The sequence below is a fragment of the Gymnogyps californianus genome, chromosome Z, assembly GCF_018139145.2.
Source record: "Gymnogyps californianus isolate 813 chromosome Z, ASM1813914v2, whole genome shotgun sequence".
Taxonomy (NCBI): domain Eukaryota; kingdom Metazoa; phylum Chordata; class Aves; order Accipitriformes; family Cathartidae; genus Gymnogyps; species Gymnogyps californianus.
In genome coordinates this window covers 10,895,441-10,914,487 of record NC_059500.1, presented here as the reverse complement: position 1 = coordinate 10,914,487, position 19,047 = coordinate 10,895,441, and the positions used below count along the sequence as shown (strand labels likewise).

General features: G+C 36.5%; 1 protein-coding gene across 1 annotated transcript in view; it reads right to left on the bottom strand.

The window, feature by feature from the left end:
• Positions 1-19,047, bottom strand: part of SHOC1 (shortage in chiasmata 1) — a 54,889-nt gene that overhangs the window by 12,695 nt on the left and 23,147 nt on the right. The window contains exons 11-17 of the mRNA XM_050913575.1: positions 18,262-18,504; positions 16,661-17,113; positions 14,108-14,233; positions 11,921-12,097; positions 8,427-8,534; positions 6,478-6,665; positions 1,459-1,531 (exon numbers count right to left, since the gene is read on the bottom strand). Coding sequence (XP_050769532.1) covers positions 1,459-1,531; positions 6,478-6,665; positions 8,427-8,534; positions 11,921-12,097; positions 14,108-14,233; positions 16,661-17,113; positions 18,262-18,504 — 1,368 coding nt within the window. The remainder of the gene's footprint in view (positions 1-1,458; positions 1,532-6,477; positions 6,666-8,426; positions 8,535-11,920; positions 12,098-14,107; positions 14,234-16,660; positions 17,114-18,261; positions 18,505-19,047) is intronic.

Here is a 19,047-nt window from a genome sequence, read left to right as displayed (position 1 = left end):
CATAAAAAGAATTAAAGCCTTAATCAAACAAACGAGCCTCTGTGGGTATGAATCAATGCACAGCAGTAAGCAGCAAATGTGGAACAACACAGGATATTAAAATGTTATGTATTACATCATCTGTCTTGATGAAGTCCTACACAATTTCAGTTTGTATTGCACTGGTCGGTATAACGATTTAGAAATTTCCATTTCTGAACTGAAGGACAAAGTAATGCAAACAAGTTTCATGTCTCACAAACTCACAACCCAATTACCTTAAAATGAAAAATTAAACGCTAGAGCAAAAGGAAGCATCTTTGCCCCTTTATCATTTAAATTCCTTTACATTTTCTGTACACTTCAAATTTTAGAAGTATGACTGGAAGATGTAGCTAAAAAGGGAGAATTGTGTAACACAACTGCCTCTCTTCAAAAGTTTAGTTAGTTGGATTGACCTGTGTTTGCAACTAACTCTTAAGATCTTAAAACAAATAAAATACTTTTCATTAAATATTGTTATTAGTAAAAGCATTGTGAACATGCATCCTCCCTTTCAAAACATTCTAAAAGACAGGCTTTCTTCTTTTAAGAGCACAGGAAATTTAACTTTATTTTTAAAGGCAAAAGAACAATACAGTACATGACACTGCTGATAAGGTTGAAGCAAGAAGGAGTTACAAAAACAGGTTTTAAAAAGCAATATGAAAGGAATCAGTGGCTTGCTCTAAACATAAGTACAGGCTCAAATAACAATCTTCCTGAAACTTGTTTGTTTTAGCAGCTGAATCTGCGACATTGAACAAGCTTGTACAAAAATTACTCACAGGTAAAATGATGAATTGATGAAATGATGAATTGCTTTTATCAGTGGGGGGCCGGGATACTGGAAACAGTATTTTTTTTTTTCCTTGAGTTTAATAGATTGCTACAGCTTATGCTTACATATTTAGCAAATTAGCAAACAAGGTCAGCAATAGATGGCTAAGGGAAATCATGATCTGTACCTAACTGCCCATTTAAGGTTTTATGCTAGGGAGCTTAGTTAAGACTTCTAAATTCTAACTGCTCTTAATAAGCTTGCAAGGAAGAAAACTTGTGACCACCAATCAGCTAAAAACAATGAGACAATCTGACCAAGACAACAGATGCAAATATAATTAGGCAATGGGCTGCCCACATCTCCTTTGTGTTCAGTTAAATAAATCTTTGACTTGACAGATGAACTATCAATCTCTTGCAACAGAATACATCATACCAGAACTCTTAATCAGGGGAAAATAAAATTACAAGAAAGAAAAAAGGCTGATGGAAGAGTTAGGAAACAGAAAACAGTGAGAAAAATATATAGAAAGGTTCCTGATGAGGAGAAAAGGGAGAAACACCTGCAAAAAGCATATGCTTTTTGGGGGAATGCAGCGAAGCACAGAATAACAGCCCCTTTTTCTTTCAAAAACACACATAAAAATAATTATTTACCTTCTACTTGAGATAACATGTGAATGAGGGCAGCTTTTTCTCTCTCTGAGTCCATCCTTGTTATGATTAGTATCTGGAAGAAGACAAGTAAAAGAAACTCTAGTACTGTAAAAAAATTGTTCTTTCAGCCTTCATACACCTTTCTTTCCCCTTTGCACAGAAAGCATGAGATTGACTAAGCACGTGGCAAAAATGGAAACCTCAGAGTTTTCCAGAATGACAATCATAGAATCATAGAATCATAGAATATCTCAAGTTGGAAGGGACCCATAAGGATCATCGAGTCCAACTCCCTGCTCCTCACAGGACTACCTAAAACTAAATGTGACTAAGAGCATCGTCCAGACGCTCCTCGAACTCTGACAGGCTTGGTGCCGTGACCACTTCCCCGGGGAGCCTGTTCCAGTGACTGACAACCCTCTCAGTGAAGAACTTTTTTCTAATGTCCAATCTGAACTTCCTCTGACACAGCTTCATTCCATTTCCTCGTGTCCTATCGCTGGTCACTAGAGACAGGAGATCAGCATCTCCCCCTCTGCTGCCGCCCTTGAGGAAGTTGTAGACTGCGATGAGGTTGCCCCTCAGCCTTCTCCTCCCCAAGCTGAACAAACCAAGTGACCTCAGCCGCTCCTCGGAAGTCTTGCCCTCGAGGCCTTTCTCCATCTTGGTCGCCCTCCTCTGGACACACTCTAATAGTCTGATGTCCTTGTTATATTGAGGCGCCCCAAACTGCACACAGTACTCGAGGTTGGGCAGCACCAGTGCAGTGTAGAGTGGGACAATCACCTCCCTCGACCCGCTAGTGCTTGATGCACCCCAGGACACGGTTGGCCCTTTTGGCTGCCAGGGCACACTGTTGACTCATATTCAACTTGTCGTCAACCCAAACCCCCAGATCTCTTTCCACAGGGCTACTCTCCAGCCTCTGGTCCTCCAATTTGTACATATAACCAGGATTACCCTGTCCCAGGTGGAGAATCCAGCACTTGCTCTTGTTAAATTTCATACAGTTGGTGATTGCCCAGCTCTCTAGCCTGTCCAGATCTCTCTGTAAGGCCTCTCTACCCTTGAGGGAGTCCACAGCTCCTCCTAGTTTAGTATCATCGGAAAAATTACTTAATGTACCTTCAATTGCTGTGTCCAGATCATTTATAAAAACATTAAAGAGCACTGGCCCTAAAACAGCTCTGGGGAACCCCACTGGTGACTGGCTGCCAGCCTGATGTAATCCCATTTACTATAACTCTTTGAGCCTGACCCGTCAGCCAATTGCTTACCCAACGTATTATGGACTTGTCTAGCTGTGTGCTGGACGTTTTATCCAGAAGGATACTGTGAGAGACAGTATCAAAAGCTTTGCTAAAATTCAAAACCACCACATTTACTGACTTCCTTTGGTCAACTAGATGGGTGACCTTGTCATAAAGGGAAATTAAGTTGGTTAAGCAGGACCTTCCCCTCGTGAACCCATGCTGGCTATGACCAATGATTGCGTTGTCTCTCAGGTGTTTTTCAATAACTCCCAGAATAACCTTCTCCATAATTTTATCGGGCACTGAAGTGAGACTGACAGGCTTGTAATTACCAGGGTCTTCTTTCTTTCCCTTCTTGAAAATTGGGATAACATTTGCCAGCTTCCAGTTGACTGGGACCTCTCCAGACTCCCAAGACTGTTGAAAAATAATGGAAAGAGGTCCTGTGATGACATCGGCCAGCTCTTTCACTGCTCTGGGATGAATCCCATTGGGCCCCATAGATTCATGCGCATCCAGCTGGAGCAGCAATTCTTGAACAAGTTCAAGGTCGACTGGGAGTTTATCATCCCCCCAGTCACAGTCTTCCAGCACAGGGCTCCAGGGGTCCCAGGGCCCATCATCGGTGTTGAAGACAGAGGCGAAGAAGGCATTAAACATCTCCGCTTTGTCTACGTCCCTGTTTGTGAGGTGACTGACCTCATCAAGCAACGGACCAATGGTATCTCTGATTCTCCTTTTGATGTTAACATATTTAAGAAAGCCAAAGACAACAATTTTTGTTGTCCTTCACAGTGCTGGGCAGCTTGAACTCTAGCTGACCTTTGGCCGCACGAATTTTCTCCCTACAGTGGCAAACAGCATCTCTGTAGTCCTCCCGTGTCACCTGTCCTTGCTTCCAATGTCTGTCCACCGTCCTTCTCCACCTAAGTTCTAGAAGATCCCTGCTCAGCCAAGCCGGCCTTCTGCCCCGCTTGCTTGACTTCCGACACTTTGGATTGCCTGCTCCTGTGCTCATAAGAGATGGCTCTTAAAAAGTGACCAGCATTCATGGACCCTAATACCTTCAAAAGCAGATTCCCAGGGGACCTTACTAACTAGCTCCTTCAGCAGCCCGAAGCCTGCTTTCCCCATATCCAGGGTCGAAGTTTTGCTCGTGGTTTTTCTTCTGTCACCAATGATTTGAAACTCAGGTGTATGTGTGCATTATTACAAGAGTTGGAGAAACAATATTACAGAAGACACCAGTATCAGAATTCAGTTTTATGAACAAAGCTGCTCTAGAAGAAATCTTAAACTGGAATATTTGATTCAAAGTAAAAATGCTATTTAAAGATATTATCTAAAGACATTATACCACATTATTACTGTTGCACTAAGATTATTACTGTCACATTATTGCCATCCCTATGGAGGCAAAACTTAAACTGAAATACCTAGAATTCATCCTGCAAGATGGTGATGTACTGGAGGGAGGTATTAGATGTACTGCTAAACTTACTAGAAAGATTTTCCAGACCACAGATGGAGTACATTGAAGTGTTCCTGACAGAGATTGCTTATCTTTGAAACTCATTAAGTACTGCTTAAGATGAAAACATTGACAAGGATTAGAATCTACTGAACGGACATAGTTTTAAAAAGAATCACTACCAGAGAAGGTGTTTATCTTGTCCACCATTTCAACTGATACAAACTGAACTTGTGCTACATAATCAAAGTATGTAAAGAAGATTATGTACACACATACAGGATTTACACCATACTTTCAGACAGGATGATCTCTGAACCTTTACACCACTATATAGACACTTTTCACAGTGCACACAAGACAAGATTTTTAAGGAGGCACATAGCATTGTCTAACTTTTAAGACTTACAGACACAAGATAATTGTATATGTAAATATTAATAGTGTGTTAGATCTTGTCAGAAAAGAACATCTGCATATCAGTCAACCTGACAAGCTTAAGGCAGATTTCCACTTCCATATGTTGGTGCACAGAACAGCCACCTGACAACTCACCAGCTCCTTTCAAAGCAGTTTTGGACAACTGCATTTTAAAATGCATACCTGCTTTTTCACACACGATACAACAGTGTACTCATTACATGTTGTTGTGAGCTAGACGACATTTTTTGTCGTTCTATCTAATCATGAGTACAAAAGATAATGAAACAAAGAGTAAAGTTCAGTTTATTCTATTCCATTAGCAACTTCCTGCTTACAAAGGAAATGTCCCATTATAATCCTGCATCAATAACAATTTTTGCTAATAAAAGGATAACCAGATTATCATATTTCACATCATATTAACTGATGCTGATGTGATGTGATAGAACAAGAAATGGCTTATTCAATACAACTCTTACTTATTAAAACAGGAATACTCCTTCTGCCTCATTGATATGCCTTCATATTCTGGCTCATTGAAACCTGTCTCTGAATGTTAGGGAACAGTAAACAATCTTACAATTGTGAATAAAATCATATATATTCTTACATTGCATGGGTATGTGTGCACGACCTTAAGTTTAAGTCAAGAAAGCAAGTCAAAATGCAGGAGAGTTATAGTTAGAAATTTTAAAAATCATATCTAGTGGAGTTCAGAAGAAAAGCAAAATTGTCACTGAGCTGACATTAAGATGACAAAGTTGTCATATGTCTCCTAGTACAGCATAACCCTAGTATCACAAAGCAAAATGTGTTCCTCTTTAAGAAGAAGAAGATGATGCTGAAATCAGCTTAGAGGGTCTATTGAAGGACAGACACGAAGACAATCAACACCATTTTGTTTTGGTTGCTTCATTTCCATTTTAAATTCTAAAAAGGTGTACAATAAGCTATTATATTTTTCTTCTCAGGAAAATTTAATCAAAAGATGTTCAGAGCTCTTAGTGCAACTCTTAACAGAAACCAAAGAAGAAGAAAGACCCAGGAAGTGAAGTATGGAAAGCAGTTAAAATAAATGAACGTAAGCTTGTTTTTGGCTGTGTGTTCAGCAGCATAAATTCTATTCCAAAGAGTCAGGGCACTTACTTAAAAAATTATGTATTTTATCCCTTCTCTTACATTGTGATAACTATTCTGTGAATAAATAATAAATATTCTGCAAAGGAAAATGGTGTTTTGCACTGCATGGTATCACCCAAAATAATCCTATATCCAGAAAAAAAAGTCTTTGGATAACTTGAATCTCCTCCACAACTCTATCCTCCATGCCATTAATATCACTTATGAATATTTGCTTCTCATATAATTATAATGCCAGGATATTGGCCTGATACATGGGTTAAGCAGAGGTCGTCTATTGATAACAACACCCATAGACTCCATGGTGTGTGTGCTCTGAGCCACACTGTGCAAGTACACAATCCTGACTTGTGCTATGATTCTCTTTGCACCAGAAGATTGAGGCCTTCAAATAAAAGGTTCTAATATAATTTTCTGTAAGCGATGTGACACAATATACTTACCAGGGAAACAAAACCACCCGCAACAAGATGAAGCACTGGCAATGCTAAAACTCATATGCATGTTATTTCAGTCATGCAACAAGGGGAGATTTGATCAAACAGAAGCCTGCACTGCTCCTGACAGAGGTCTTAAACTTTATGTTACCCTTATTTAACAGATACTGTGAGTTGGAAAGGTAATTATAAGACTTTCTTCCATAAACCAACCCTTGTTGAAAGATGGTTTTATAATTATTCACATAGTTTGGAGCAGTTTTGTTTGCTTAGAGAAATTGTTTACATTGTTAACCTTAACACTGTGTTCCTTTCCATAACGTTGCATCCAATTTAACATTTGACACTGAAGCTCTGTTATTTTGGGATTCGTTTCATGCTTTTTCTGGCTGCTGTACTGTACAATCTTCAACTGCCTCCAGATGTTATTCAAACAAGATTCTAAGATGTTTTTATAGATATCCTTTGCCTTGGACAAATAACCTGTTAATAAAGCAACAAAAGAAGTAACAGCAGTGACAAAAGATAATTGCTAAGCTTTGTGTTTAACCTACACAGAAATTTAAAATTTATGTGAAAGTATCTTGCACAAAAAAGATGAAAATTTAATGGCTCATCAATATGGAATGATACTATTACTACTAAGCAGGTACATAAGTGGCCTTTATAAAACTGCTGTACCTCCTGTAGTATCTGCTATATGACTCCAGCTGGAATTATAGAACATTGCATTCTATAGCTGCAGATACCAGCAGCGGCACTGTTATATTTAACTACTCTATACGGTTTATACTAAATAACAACTTTATTTATATTCCATCCGTCCAAAGCTTTACTTGTCCTGTGTTTTCACCACTCTTCATATTATCACAACTATTTCTCAACTCTGAATGATGCCTTTTGTATATAAATGGTGAACAATGCTGGGGTTATTTAAAAATGCATAAAGAAAAAATACATCTAAGATAACTATATGTGATGAATCACACAGCACAGCATAACATCACAACAATAGTGAGGATCACAGGGCCTACTTAGTATCTGGCTCAGTTTTCTAAGTTTTTTTCAGATCTTTTTTACTTGTGCAGTTTCCTGTGTGAGGTGTTGCTGGGATCTGGAAGGACAGGTGCTGTGTAATTCTGAAATATCATCTAGGAGTGCTTTTGCTACAACAGAACAGAGGAGGAAGAACTGCTCATTTGTCTCCCTCCCATCCTCCTAGGTTGTTTATAATAATTGTAGAAAAGAATTCTACTTAGCATTCTACTTATATATGCATTCTGTATTTTTCTTCCTACTCTTTTATTGCTAGAAATTTTTAAGTGAATACAAAATAATTTCTTTTCCTCATAGTTCGGTTTATGGCAGATGTTTTCCATTTTACATCAATTTTAAGGAAACATCCTCCATCAAGGCATAATTCAGAGTGACTGAAGTTAGATGCTCTGAACCGCCTTATCTCCTGTAAAGACAGAGGGAGCTTGACTTTCCCAGGGCATTCATAAAAGCTGACTTCAGCTCCTTATGAATCTATTCTGATAGATCTATCTGAAAATTCACAATACCCAACTCTGGGAACTTGACAAGCATGGCATTATCATTTCAGGCATAAAATAGGGTTACAACAAATTTTCATATTCCAAATCTGAATAGCATAAGACCAGAAAAGCTCAAAAAAAGGTTCTGTGTGAGTCCAGTGCTAAGAATTGGACTGTAACTTCAAACTCCCTGCCTCGTGATACATTAGATAATTCAGATTTTGCTTAAAATGCCCTCAGTTTTAAGTACCTCATTTCCAAGGAGCCTAAGAACATTTTTAGGTGGAAAGTGTTCCGCAATTGCAGAAGGTGGATTGTAAACAACAAAGGATCTGCCGTTTTTGCATATATGTCAGTTTCCACACAGAAATTCCAATGAAAATTTGTCATTCTGAGATACAAGAAAAGACATTATATATGTGGAAGTTCATATGAATAATTCTTGGGCAAATCCATTTAATAACGTAAACAGTGGTATAGTAGTCGAGAACTGAGCATATACGCTACCAAAGTACAGTCTGCAGTGAATGCATTTCTAATGATGGAACAGAAACAAGGAAGCAAAGGGGGTTGAATATCATATTGGAGCTATGCTGGAGGTGTACTGATGGCAAAGAATCACAGCCTACAAACATGAAGGATGGACTGCAGCATACACATAAAGCATTGGGTTTCTGGCTATCATTATTCACTACTAAAAACAAACCTAGTGCTGTGTCCAAGCCACAGGTTAATAGTAGATCTCGAACTGTCACCAGCAGGTGCACCAGAGCAGCATGTCTGAACAGCATGATTTCCTTCTCATTTATTTTACCTTTACAAATAGAAGACACAGGTGTGGTCTGTATAAAATTTCAGAAATCCAGCTATACATACGTAATCAATTTAAAAGATCCTGGTATCTCAGAATCTTCATTAAACACACTTAAACAGACATAATCTCGAAAGGTCAGATCTGGTGGTCTTGGCAAATAGCTTATGATATAGCATAACTTTTCCCATGTCATCTGACCCGGAGCAAGTGGGACACAGGGAAGTGTTTTCGAAAGGTGTGTAGGGATAGATGGTGCTTGCTGGAAGAGGGGATAACAGTTCCGCTAGGTGTGCCATTAAATCTACACTGCCTTACTGATTTTAGTAAGGCAATCTTTAAATATACATGGAAACTGATAAATTTCCCATCTTTTGGTCCATCATACAAGCCCAACTGTTCACATTACTATTTCCTCGTCCAACTAGTGAAATCACTAAATTTTTCAACAGCACTGTAACTTCATCTAAACTGTTTTCCAAACATTTCAGAACTCTTTCCAAGAAATCAAAATGGCAGATTATCCACTAATCAATCAGCAATTTTAAAGCAGTGATAACATCAAATTGAGCTTTTCACAGAATCTTTTCAACAAATTTTAGACTATAAAAGCTGCATTCTTTTTGAAAAATGATTTGGACCCAGCTAGTCTTCACACATATCATGAGAAAAATTCCTATTGTCTTCCAATAATGATCCATGTAGAGTCTTAACTTCTGGTATTACTTTCCCCACACCTAATTAACCTCTCCTGATGAGAATCTTAACCTTCTTTGAGAAGGTAAATTTGGAGGACATCTGCTTCTTCTTGGACCCACAGAGTAAATCAAACAATTTACAGTCTACCTATTCTGTATTATGTACCCATTTTGAATAAATCTTCAAGGACTTGACTGAACAGGAAGGAATTACTAGTCTGAACGAAGAAGGCATTTTTGGGAATTGCACACAGGGAGCAGTGTAGTTCATTATCTAGGAAAGGAAATACGTGACTGCTGCAGAGTAAGTGGACTTAATAATAAAGAGCGTACTTTAAGATGCTAAAAAATGGTTGAGGAAGATAATTAAAGAATAAATGACTACAGCTGATCAAGAAATTACCGAACAAGATGCATTATACAAGAAAAATATTAGCCAGTTGTGTGTACTGGAATCAACATAGCTTTTAATTCAAAAAGACAAGTGAAGCACTTAGGAAGGAAAAATCAAACTTATGAACACAGCATACAGAAGAATTAGCTGGAAACAGCACGGAAGACAAAGATCTTGCCAATATTCTGTGTCAAAAGACAGAAAGTTACTGTTCATCTCTGTCAGTGAAGGTGCTGAAATTGAAGGACTATGTCCAGTTCTTGACACCACTCACCATAAAAACTCAGTGAGGAATACAGGTCATTTAGAAACAAAGCAAGACAGTAAGAAACCACATTTTATGACAAAAGACTGGAGCATTTGATGATATTTGGTGCAGAAAGGAAAGACCAGCAGGGGAATAATAATCTTCTAATAGATCAATACCATCATAGTAAGTGATTGTTTTCTGTGTTCACTGGGGGATTAATAAGAAAATGCATCAGCATGCTCTGGAGTCAAGTGGAATGAGATTGGATATTGTGAAACTATTTAAAACCAGGAAGGCACTGAAAGAGTGAAGTAAGTTACCAGAGAGGTTTTAGAATTTCCTATACAGTTAGAGAAATATTCATTAGGAATGGATTGGATATGTTAGAGTCTTCCTCATTTCTCTGTTTCTATGGACCTTCCTCCAAGAAAATTCTTATCTCCTTCTGCTTCTTTAGTTGGGGACAAAATGCAAGACCTCCCTTGCACTTTTCTGTGTCTTCAGTGCAGACAACAGTAGCTAAATCCACCTGACTTTTTTCAGTATTTTAAACCAAGAGCAAAAAGTTTTTACTGCTTTCCTTGAGCTGTAGTCCAAAGACCCAACTATTTCTTAGGTCAATTTTGTGTTCAACAACAGTTATTTTTGTATAACAAGGGATGGGTAAATATTATCCATTCCTCAGAAAACACTTGCCCTTAAAAGGAAGGTCCAATACATGACTATTTGCCTCATCAGTATTTCACTAAACACTTTCATTGATTTCATTGCTGTAATTTTAACAATTGGTAATATACTGCACAGCTAATCTACAAGCAAAGAGGGCCCTGACGTTTGAATAAGCACACCACAGGGCCCAGCTCCTACTTTAGGTTACATTTCTACAGCACATAAACTACATTTGAAAGGATATAAGTTTTCTTAAATTAATCTTGAACTAAAATGCAGACTCTTACATATTTTCTTCCTCGATCTTGAGAAGCAGTAGTAGTTCTCTGTATACTTTTCTCAGCAATGTTCTCCTTTCTGTGATTCACTGCTACAGATATAGGTACTGAGTTTCTCCCTCATGTTTGTGAAAATGGTGTTTGCATTTTTGTAAGTTCTCTCAAATTAAGAGAACCCTGCTGCTGACAATTTTAATATGGTAATTCTATAGATCACACGCTGTCATTCTGTAGACACCACTACATTTTTTTTGTTTGCCTTCTTTCTCATTTGTAATTTCATTATCATGAGTTTTAGTTTGAGAACAATACATTCAGCACAAAAAGCAATAAAGTTGAGACAGTTAAAGTTTACCACATAAGTTGTGACATAATATAAAAACTTGGCAGGTAGTAGACAGCCTGCTATTTTATTCTTACAACTAGTTCTCAACTATGAGCAGTACAACTCAAAAAATAATCCAAAATACCCAAGAGCTTTCTAAATCTTCCTCAAACACAGTCTGTATTTTGCTGTGAGGTTTTCCTGACCCTCCCTTTATCTATAGCCAAAAATCTTTGTAAGGGGTCACTGATTTTGCTGGCTTTTGTTTTTATTTTTATGGTTTTATAGAGCTTTCACATGCCACATAGGAGAGAAATGAAGTCAGAAACAAACCAAATTAATATGGATTTTTTTCTCCTCATTTCTAACATAGGCTTAGCATTTTGCATCATGCAGGTGTGACAAACAATAGCTACTAAAAGGAAAGAAACAACAAAAACACATAGAGAGCTTTTAATTTTAAAATGTAGCATGAAAAAAATTTAAACATTGTTTGATATAGAAGCAACATTTCTGAAGCATATCTAAAATATTTTAAAATGAAATTCGGTTAGAATAGTTTTTGTATTACAATATTCAGGTTAATAAATGTAATGCTGAAGAACTAGGAGACATTATTTTGGAAATAAAAGGGGAAATCAATTACTGTAACTCTACAAGTTAAACTGCTGAAAGTTTTATCATTAATTTATCAAACACCTTGAACCTTGTGTCACCAATTAAACCTGTATTAATATTAAAGAAGAAAAAACCTGATTTTTTTAAAAACACATACCTTCTTTAAAGCAATCACATATCACTTTCTCTTGCTGTTTTAAGAAAAACCTTGTATGATCAAATTTAACGCTGTCAAAGCTCCAATTTACAGAAGCAAGTACACCCAGATGTGTCAAATCTTTTAGCACAGGAGTGGCTGCTTCTTCCAAGAGGCAGTATGCCTGGCATTGGCTTTCTGGATAGCACAATAAACAAAACATAGTAATAAAGTTTGGTTTCATATACTACTACTGCGCAAGAATATTCAAAAGATCTAGCAAAACACAAACAACACTGACTTCTTCATGAAAGCTGTAACATTAATAGAAAAACAGTTGCTCGCCAGGGAGCCTCCTGGATGGTAGAATTAAGCTGATCCTCACAGCAGGCAACCATGTTATTCCATGCATTTCATAAAGTGATCAAACTCCATGATGAAAAGTTAGGATTCTTTACTCCTGTGACTCCCACTAAGATTGTACTATTATTCCATTGTTCTACAGCCTTCTTCTACTTCGTAGTCTAAACTTAGACTTAGTCCCTTTATATCCACTTGTTACTATAACTTCAACTTAAACAGCCCTTCTCCCTCCCTGGTATTTAACTTCTAATGTCTTTGTCTAGCAAGGCTAAACAAGCCAATCTGTTAGTCTCTTTGTGCTTTCATACTAACAGTTCTTAATAGCTTCTGGATGGCTGTTTTACAATTCTTTCCAAATTACAACTGAGTTTCTTGCTATTAGCATCCATGACAGAGCTGTCAATTGCTGAATGTGTTGAAAGGGATGTCCTTTTCCGCAGGTAAGAAGGTGAAACTCCTCCATACTAATTTTTTAAAATTATAGTTGAGTTGATCACATCAACAAGATCAGAACTCTGCGATTCTTCATTTTCAAAGATTTACTATTACTTTTCAAAAATATTTTCAACTGATCTGTACAAATTATTTGACTAGCAGCTGACAACTTCACTTGGTCATTGCACTATTTCATAAGAGCAATTAATAACTTCATATTTTTAAGCATTCTAAAAAAAGGTATATTATTACGTCCAGTTTTTCAGCCTTTATGGAAATAGGTCAGATACTATAGTATTTTGGATGCCCATTGTATAATTTCATTCAGGCATTCTTGTATTAATGTATCATTTTCTTTTTAAAGTGTATTTCTAATCATGCATCCTCAATGTTCCTCTGTTAAATAAAATGCTTGTGTGAATCTTTCTAATCTCTGTTTTGCCTATAGCTTGTTTTTGAGAAAGATTCCTTTCCTTCATGTGCAAGGCCACCATGGTGAAACACACTTTATTTCAAGGACTGTAATAGGACATTCAGTCCCAAAAAATACTACCTTTGCAAAATGCTAATTTTTGTTTTGACTGCAGAAAAGTTTTAAATTTTTTCCCAGTTGCATTAAAGGAGTCTTGCTTCAAAATTTATTAAAAAAATAATTAAAAAACAAGCTCATAGCTGTTATGTGATTGCCATCTCAGATGGGAACAGATGAAAATACTGCCCTACTCTTTCACTGGTTCTGTGAAAGAGACTCCCATTAAGCACATGGTTGGAGTGAATGCATTTCCATGGAAAACCAGACTAATCTATGCTAGGCCTACAACTTTCTAGCGCTGGGTGCGTTTGATTTAAGGCTGTAAAATATCTTGGATAAATATCTTCTAGGTTCTTCTGCACCATTTCTACTGCATGACAAAATTGTTGTCGGTGCATGTTCTTTGATACAATGCCTTGAAAAGTACAACAGCAAGAGTTCACAGGGTAAGGCTCAGTCATGTATGAGATAAATCCATAGTGGATTACTACTGTGTTAAAGACATTTCCTACCAAAATGACTGCCAATCCCTCCCGTCTCCAATTCTCTCATTTACTCTGTCAGAGAAAAAAAATGCAGAATAATAATTTGAAGGTACTGATTGGCATGAACAGATTTCATGTCTGCTGATTTAGATCAGACGTAACTCAAGGTCTGTACTTTTTAGTTTGCATGCAATTGGCTTTAGTCTTAAGATAGAATTCTATAGCCTGCTCTCACACCTGTGTCAAAATAAATATCCATCTATTTGGAATGTTTTCAGTCACAAGGAGCAGATTCTAAGCCTAATAATTTCCATATTTGTCGGAGTAGTACTATTTAATATAAAATTATATTGCAAAGCCATAAAAAATAAAGCATATCCAAAAATAGTATACCTGATGCTTGAATATCGACTGTGACACTGTCCTCATTCTCTTGTTCTTTTTCCTCTGTTCTTCCAGTCTCACAAACAGAACTGTCCTCTTCATGAACATGCATATGCTGTTCTTCAGGTTGTAGCACTAAATCATTAAACCACAAGTGAACATTTAGATACAAATATCACAAAACCAGCTCAATGAGTAAGAAAACTGCTCTATAAATGACTCTACATGCAAAAATATTTTCAAATTAAGTAGTTTCTGTGACACATACATTTTCTTTTCATGAACTTTTTTATTGTTTTCATGGGCTTATATAGTATGGAAAAACCATTGAGACGCAGAGAGAGATGAGGCCCTGTCAACCTTCACAGCCCAAGAAGTCAGGCATTATCAGGTTCCTCTTCCTTAGGGCAGAAATACAGAGCTGGGAAAATTAAGGAGCTGGTACTATAGCTCTATGATATAGCTCCATAGGAAAGCTCATATGCCTTTATATGGAGAAAAAACATGTATGAGAGGAAAGATGCTGCTGACTATGAGGAGCTCAAACGATGAAAAATATCTCAGTGAGCGTAAGTAGAAAAGTTAGACGCTGTAAGTGACCCAGAAAGAACATGGAAGCTGCAAATGGCAGGAAAAAAAAAAAAAAAATTGCTTATTGAAAATAACTTTTTCTCCTGTCTTATAGCTATCTTTTGCAACTTGTTAGTATTTCTAAGTCTCCTTCCCTTCTTCTTTGTAAATACTGAGGCATGAGCTACAGCTTCTGCCCACAAAGCTTCCTTTGGCAGCTCTACCTCTTCATTTCTGAGAGGGATTCTGGCTTAATAGGTGTCTCCTAAATATTGCTGATATTTTCTAGTTAAGAATGTCAGTTTCCTCAGAAAACAAACTGATCATAGAGAGACAGAAAGAAAAGCAAAATGAATTTTTTTTCTAGTTAAGTTAAAAAAACCTTTCTGATTTTGCCAAGCTATACAGGGTTCAAAATTGGATCAATGAACTGCTTCTACTACCTCCCTCCTGTGTATTTTCTGAACTAAATATTATACACAATGACATCTTTAAAAAATAGGCTAAACAACAAAGACAATAGAGAAAGAGCCCTACAAGCAGTGCTGGCATTTCGTATTTTCAGTTAAATTTAGAATGACCCTTAATAAAAACTTATCATTATCACAAAAGTATACAATAATTTACATCATTTCTACATCAATGTGGTAAGACCTACATTTCAATGGGTTCTCTATACATCAGACATAACTGATCTGCAACACTGAGATCTACCTGTAAACGTATTCTAAACTGCATTTAACTTACGTAAACCTCCACAAGCCTATTCATAAATGTAACAGCTTGTCTTTCAATACAATTGGATTTCTTGTTAGGAGATGCAGTTCTAGTCAGAGTTCACTAGATGGTATCACAAAACTTCAGTTCAGGTACCTTGATCTCCTACTTTTAAAATTGGGATTGTTGCTTTCTGAGGCCATGGAAGTGTTTTATGCATGTCTACCAGTGTCAGTAACAGATGAATTTTACCAAGAACTAACTTCCTCCTTAAGATTACATAAGGTTGCAATTGAATAAATATCCCAATTGTATTCTATAGGAATTATTGCTGAAAGCTTTTATGTAACAATTTTAATCTTTTTTTTTTTTTTTTTTTATGCTGGGACATATAACTGAAACGCAGATAAAAGTTATTGTCAAAATTCTGCCATACAAGTCCAAAAAATGAAAAATATTCTTTTTTAATACAACTTTACCCTGAAAAGTGAATCTGGAAATCTGTCACTGTCTCCTGATATTTTGTGTCACAAATATTTATTTTTTAAAACAAATAAGGGATTTCTTCTACTTCTTTTCCCTCTCTGCTATTTTGCATTTCTGCAATGCTCAACGCATAGCCTGAGATTCTTTCATAAGCATTGTCATCAACAAGAACAGGACTACCAACAGCTTTCTGTTTTCCCTAAGACCTGTTCTGCTTCATTGTTTGATGGGGTTTGTGCTAAGGTAACTGGCTCAAATGGTTCTTTCCAGAGAAGAACTTTAACTCTTGTTCATTTTCTAGGCTATGTTGGTTCTACAAAAGTAAGAGTATTGATAATTACTATTTGATAACTACAATTAATTTGATAACTACAATTGATAACTACTATTTCTCCAAAGAGGCCAGGAGATCTGATTCAGAGCATATGGGGAGAAGAGATCTTCTGGAGTAAGTACTATTTAGAGTTACTTTGTCAGAATAGGAATAAACTCATATGTTTATTTTATTAAAAACCACTTCCACCACCAAAAAAAACCCCAAACCCAAAACCAAAGCACCCCCCCAACCAAAACAAACAAACAAAATCCCCTAAGATATCTAAAGGAAAAAACAAAAGGTAATATCCTTAGCTGAAAATTCAGCTACATTAAAGATCATAAAATTGTTACCATTGACTTCAAAGGATTTCTTGTCCATAAATCTGCTAGCATGAACTAGTATCTGTTATAACTGGTATAAGAGAGCAGAATTAAATCTGGAAGAATGGCAGAATAAACTGGTTCACATACCTTTTTCAGGACTATCTACATCATTTTTTTCCTCTCTTTGGGTGACTGTATGTTTAGATCTCAGCATGATAAAATTGCTCAGATCAGAATCATCATTGTCCCATTTTGTAGCAAGTGCAAATGATGCAGGCTTTTGATTACTGGATGAGTTGTCTTGTTTAGAAGACACATCTTTACAGCTGACACATTCAGATAATTTGGGGGGTTTCTTTTCTTGGTTTAAGAAATAAATTGCCTCTTCTACCTTATTCTTTTTTATGCTTCCTCCAGTAAGCTCTTCTGCAGATGTATTTGTACTGTGAATTTTGGCAGATGATGCAGCACTCATATGCAGGGCAAAGTACTGCCTTTGAGTCTGTGGTGACATGGAAAGATTAATTACTTTGTCCGACTGATGTCTTTCAGCAGAAAGCAGCTCCTGGTTTGTCACAGAATACTTCTCTTCAAGCCACCCTAAGAAATAAAATTTAGTTTCTTTGCTGTAACATAGATTTTTTCTTTTCTTTCTCCTGGTTGGAGTTAACTACTTTGGATAATTATAGAGAAAGCATTTTTTTATTTCTTCTTTCTGCCTTCCCAGAATCTGCTTTTAGAAAATTCGTACTGATTAGTCCTAAGTAAAAATGTACAATGTTGAGAAACAGAAGGCCATGCTACTGTTTGGAGAAGTTTTCACCATCTGCATGGTGCTTACTGGTGTTAGATTTCTAGGAAGTGGGATAAACACATTTCATTAGGAAGAAAGATTAAAAGATTAATAGATTTTTTTTTTAAGAGGAAAAAAAAGAAGTAAAGCATGCAATTACCTCCCTCTAAAGATGTGATTCACTAGAACTGCAATTTTTTGGATTGCTGCTGCACATCCGTGTTAAACACAGTAGCTAAACGCTTTACGATATGTAAAAAGCATCTAAGTGGAAACGTTCTTTCATGAGCGGTGCCTATTTGTTTCATAATATATCATGTTACTGTCAATCCTTGGAGTTGTACAACCACAACTGGTGCCTTGCAGTCAGGCCATAGTTATATAATAAAATCTAAATAACTTTTTGCATTTTCTGTTGAAGTTTCATTATAAGTATGCATAATGGTCCACGAGAAATTCTGACGTTTATGAGTGGTTCACAGTTGAAACCATACCCAGCATAAAAAAAAAATCTGAATAGTATCACAAAATAGAGAATTTTCACTGTAACATACTCTCCCTACTTACCTTCTCCAAATAGGACTATATGAATATCTGCTTTATTAAAATATTCCAATGCAAAATTACTATTTGTCAAGAAATTCTCCTGCATGAAACTATTTTATTAAAAAATAGCATGGCTGGTGGAGGCTACTTTTTGTCTTTACATTAATAGAAAAGATAACTTTGTGTAGTTAAACACTTTTGTTCCTACAATTTGTTCTAAGTTTGTGAAAGTACACCTTAATTGTAGTAGTGTTGCTACTTCGTATTGCTATAAAACATTTTGTTCTTGAGAATAAGAAATCTTCCATTTCCTTCCTTCTTGGAGGTAGGTAATTGTCACTGTGTGATTCTCTGTTAAAGTACCTATCTTTGCCTTTTTATCACTTTTTTAAAAAAAGAAGGTACTTACTTTCTAACTGATATGATGTAAATCGTGTGAATGTTTCTACTTCTGTAGGAAGTAAACTGTTTGCATTACTGGCATCCATATTCAATTGCTCCAAAGTTTCTATAGAGACTAGATTTAAACCCAAATGAAGCCACCAGCCCTCCTCTAGGGAGCTAAGCATTGGTGCTTCTACTTCAACTGGTAGCATTTCCTTTAGTTCTGTAAGCGAATGACGCTGATATGCAAGTTTAACAGTCTGATGCTCTACAAAAAACAGAAATCAACATATATTAATAATCTAGAAACATGAAAACAGAATGCCATTTTGGAAATGAAAGCTCCCAAGTACTGATGACCTACTACATATATCCATTCTTTATGCTTCCATTTGTAACTCAGTGCCCACTAATAGACTTAAAAGCAAAAGCAGTTCGTGTTAGCAGAGCAAGTATACTTTTTACTTACTGAGTGTACGAGTAAGGAGGGGTTTAAATTTTTTGCAGACCTAATAATGTGTAGCTGCATTACTAAAATTACCAATGATCTTGTTCATTATCTGTGGGTTTACTTGTCATGCTTAGAAAGACCTAACATAATCCTTACCTGAAAATAAAATTAACTAAATAGTAATGAGCCTACCATACATTATTTTCAACCATAAATCAATGTACAAATGAATTATACAACATAACAAGTCAATATACATAACTTAATCCTGAGACTTGTAAAATTAAGGCAAATGAAATGAAATGAAATGGTAATGTGGTACTGTGGTACTGACTGGTACAGTGGGAATGACTGTTCTGG